Source organism: Rutidosis leptorrhynchoides, chromosome 10, assembly GCF_046630445.1.
Source record: "Rutidosis leptorrhynchoides isolate AG116_Rl617_1_P2 chromosome 10, CSIRO_AGI_Rlap_v1, whole genome shotgun sequence".
In the NCBI taxonomy this organism is placed as follows: domain Eukaryota; kingdom Viridiplantae; phylum Streptophyta; class Magnoliopsida; order Asterales; family Asteraceae; genus Rutidosis; species Rutidosis leptorrhynchoides.
This window is the reverse complement of record NC_092342.1, coordinates 49,492,819-49,495,358: the sequence shown is the minus strand read 5'-3', so window position 1 is coordinate 49,495,358 and position 2,540 is coordinate 49,492,819. Positions and strand designations below refer to the sequence as shown.

Here is a 2,540-nt window from a genome sequence, read left to right as displayed (position 1 = left end):
CATACCCACAAAGTTTATTTAACTAAATAAATAAAATAGAAATAAAGTAAAAATAAAATAAAGGAGACTTACAAACTCTACACATAGGTTCGTGCAGTTTTTATTTCGGAGTCGTGCACGCGACTCGTTCTTTACTTCAGCTAATTTTAGGACTGTAGAAGATTCCTCATTCTCTCGCTTTGTGAGAATCTTCATTAACTCTAACTTTTCACAATGTCCATAACAATAAAATCTACCGGGTAATAAAAGTCTTCCACTTTCATAATCACATTTTCCAACATACCCCTTGGAGTTCTCATTGACTGATCCACAAGTTGGATGAGAATATTAGTTCGTTTTAAAGTTCCCAACTCGTACCGGTCAACAAAACATCATGGAAGTATGTTAATACTAGCCCCCAAATCCAATAAAGCCTTTTTGACATTAACATTACCCACCGTAACCGAAATTAATGGTGTCGCCGGGTCCTTAAACTTCAGTGGAAGTGAACCAGAAATGACCGCACTCACTTTTTCAGTTAATTTTACCTTTTTGGGCAATGATGCATTTAGTTTCCGTTTTTGAACACACAAATCCTTTAAAAATTTAGCATATGCTGGAATTTGTTTGATTGCATTAATAAGTGGAATATTGATTTTTACTTGTTGAAAGGTCTCCCACATATCATCCGTTTTTGGTCCCTTTTTCCCATAAGTGAATTGGTTCGGGGACTCTAGAGCCTTGGGGAATAGAATAGTATTAGGCTCCATATCCGTTTCCCCAATTTTGAAAATTTTCGATTTATCTTCAAGATTATCAACCCCAAATCCACAGGAACCTCATTAGCATCATTACATAAATCAGTTAAAATCGGAGACTTACCTGGAGCATACTTGATTTCTAATTTCTTGGGCATTTTTACCTTGTTATCATATGTTTTTCCACTCCTTAAAGTGCCCACCATGTTCACTTCATGTCCTCTTCCTTGTGATTCATGATTCGGGTCAAGCAATGTATAACTCGGAATTGTATCCGATTCTCGTGTTTCTTTTTTCTCCGCCACTTGACCAATTTGCTTACCCAATGCCGCAATTGACTTATTTTAAATTTCCAAAGTCTTCTTCATCTCTTCCATGAATGACTCCATCCTAGCATCCGTGCTTGAGGATTGACTTTGTTGATTATTTTGAGACAAGTTTTGGTTTTGGTTTTGGTTTTGCATTTGATATTGGTTGTTGTTTTGAAATTTGTTCGGGTATTAGATTTGGTGTTAATTTGGTGCATTCAATGTGTTGTTGTTGTTCCAGCTGAAGTTCGGATGATTCCTCTGTGATGTCCCGTACAAAACCATCGTGTACAAATCATCAACAACAGGATCATTACAAGGTCAAATACTATATGCGGTTTCAAAACAAGTTTGCATTCGTGAATAAAGGTGATGTCTTAACCAACATCAAATGTCTTACAACAAAAGTATGCTTCAATGAACAGAAGCAATTAGTAATAGTACGTGACCCAAGGGTTGTTACAAATCATTGTTTCAAAAGGTAACATAGTTTGAATGCAAATAAAACGTTTCATGCGGTGATAACTCTAACAAGCGCATCGGGTGTCTACAAGGCATGACTAGTACAACAGCGGAAGCAAGCAACATTAAGCACCTGAGAAAAACATGCTTAAAAATGTCAACACAAAGGTTGGTGAGCTATAGTTTAAGTATAACAGTATGTAAGGTAGGCCACGAGATTTCAGTGCTTCAACAGCGTTTCAAAACAGTATGAAAAGTATATGTTTAACCGTGGGCACTTGGTAACTAACTTAAAGTTTATAATCCCCTGAAAGTACACTTGGCGAGTGCGTATGTTTACGAAGTATTAAACACCTGTTAAATGGTAGCGCTACTAGCCCGAGTGGGGATGTCAAACCCTATGGATCCATATCTAAGATTCGCGTTCACCGGTTCAAAGACCAATGACTAAACGTTACCGAGCTAAGGGGAAAGTTTATGCCGTTGTATAACCCCACACATATATAAAGTTTAAGTACTCGTGCCTAGTATGTAAAACGTAAAATGCGCATGTATTCTCAGTTCCCAAAATAGTTAAAGTAAAAAGGGATGCTATAACTCACAGTGATAAAGTAGTAGTAAAGTTGAGTCGGGAAGTAAGCAAGTATGTAGGTCCGGAAAGTCCTCAACCTATGTCAAAAGTTACTAAGTCAGTAAATCGTTCCTGATAGGTTTAAAAGTATGTAAATTAGGTCTTAAGGGTTATCATCATTCATCATCAAACAAAAAGTATAAAGTAAGTTTCATTCTAGAAAAGAGTTTAAAACAAAGGCTGACTTCGATCAGTTGCCACGGCCTCTATACCTACTGAAATGAGGTGAGACCAGTGTCCTTGGCTCCGTATATGAGTCCTTTAGTTGCTGTAAAAATTCCAGAAGCAAACTCGTCTTTGTTTGAACATGGCGACGGTTTAAGTGCGAGTAGATCAGAATTTTTTAGCACAACGTTAAAAGGACATAGTGACGTTTGGAGGGCCATAGATCCTAAACCGTAA

At 37.3% G+C, this 2,540-nt stretch overlaps 1 protein-coding gene across 1 annotated transcript; it reads right to left on the bottom strand.

The window, feature by feature from the left end:
* Positions 1 to 371: 371 nt before the first annotated feature.
* Positions 372 to 943, bottom strand: LOC139870260 (uncharacterized). The gene is made up of 2 exons (XM_071858094.1): positions 862 to 943; positions 372 to 817 (listed from the first exon to the last, which is right to left on the bottom strand). The coding sequence occupies exons 1-2, from the start codon at positions 941 to 943 to the stop codon at positions 372 to 374; spliced, it is 528 nt and encodes a 175-aa protein (XP_071714195.1).
* Between the last annotated feature and the right edge of the window lie 1,597 nt (positions 944 to 2,540).

Bases quoted from the DNA above. Each gene is read 5' to 3' on its own strand.
- LOC139870260 (XM_071858094.1), bottom strand. From the start codon at position 943: ATGGTGGGCACTTTAAGGAGTGGAAAAACATATGATAACAAGGTAAAA. The intron at 818-861 runs GTAAGTCTCCGA...GATGCTAATGAG, and splicing joins AGAAATCAAGTATGCTCCAG to GTTCCTGTGGATTTGGGGTT.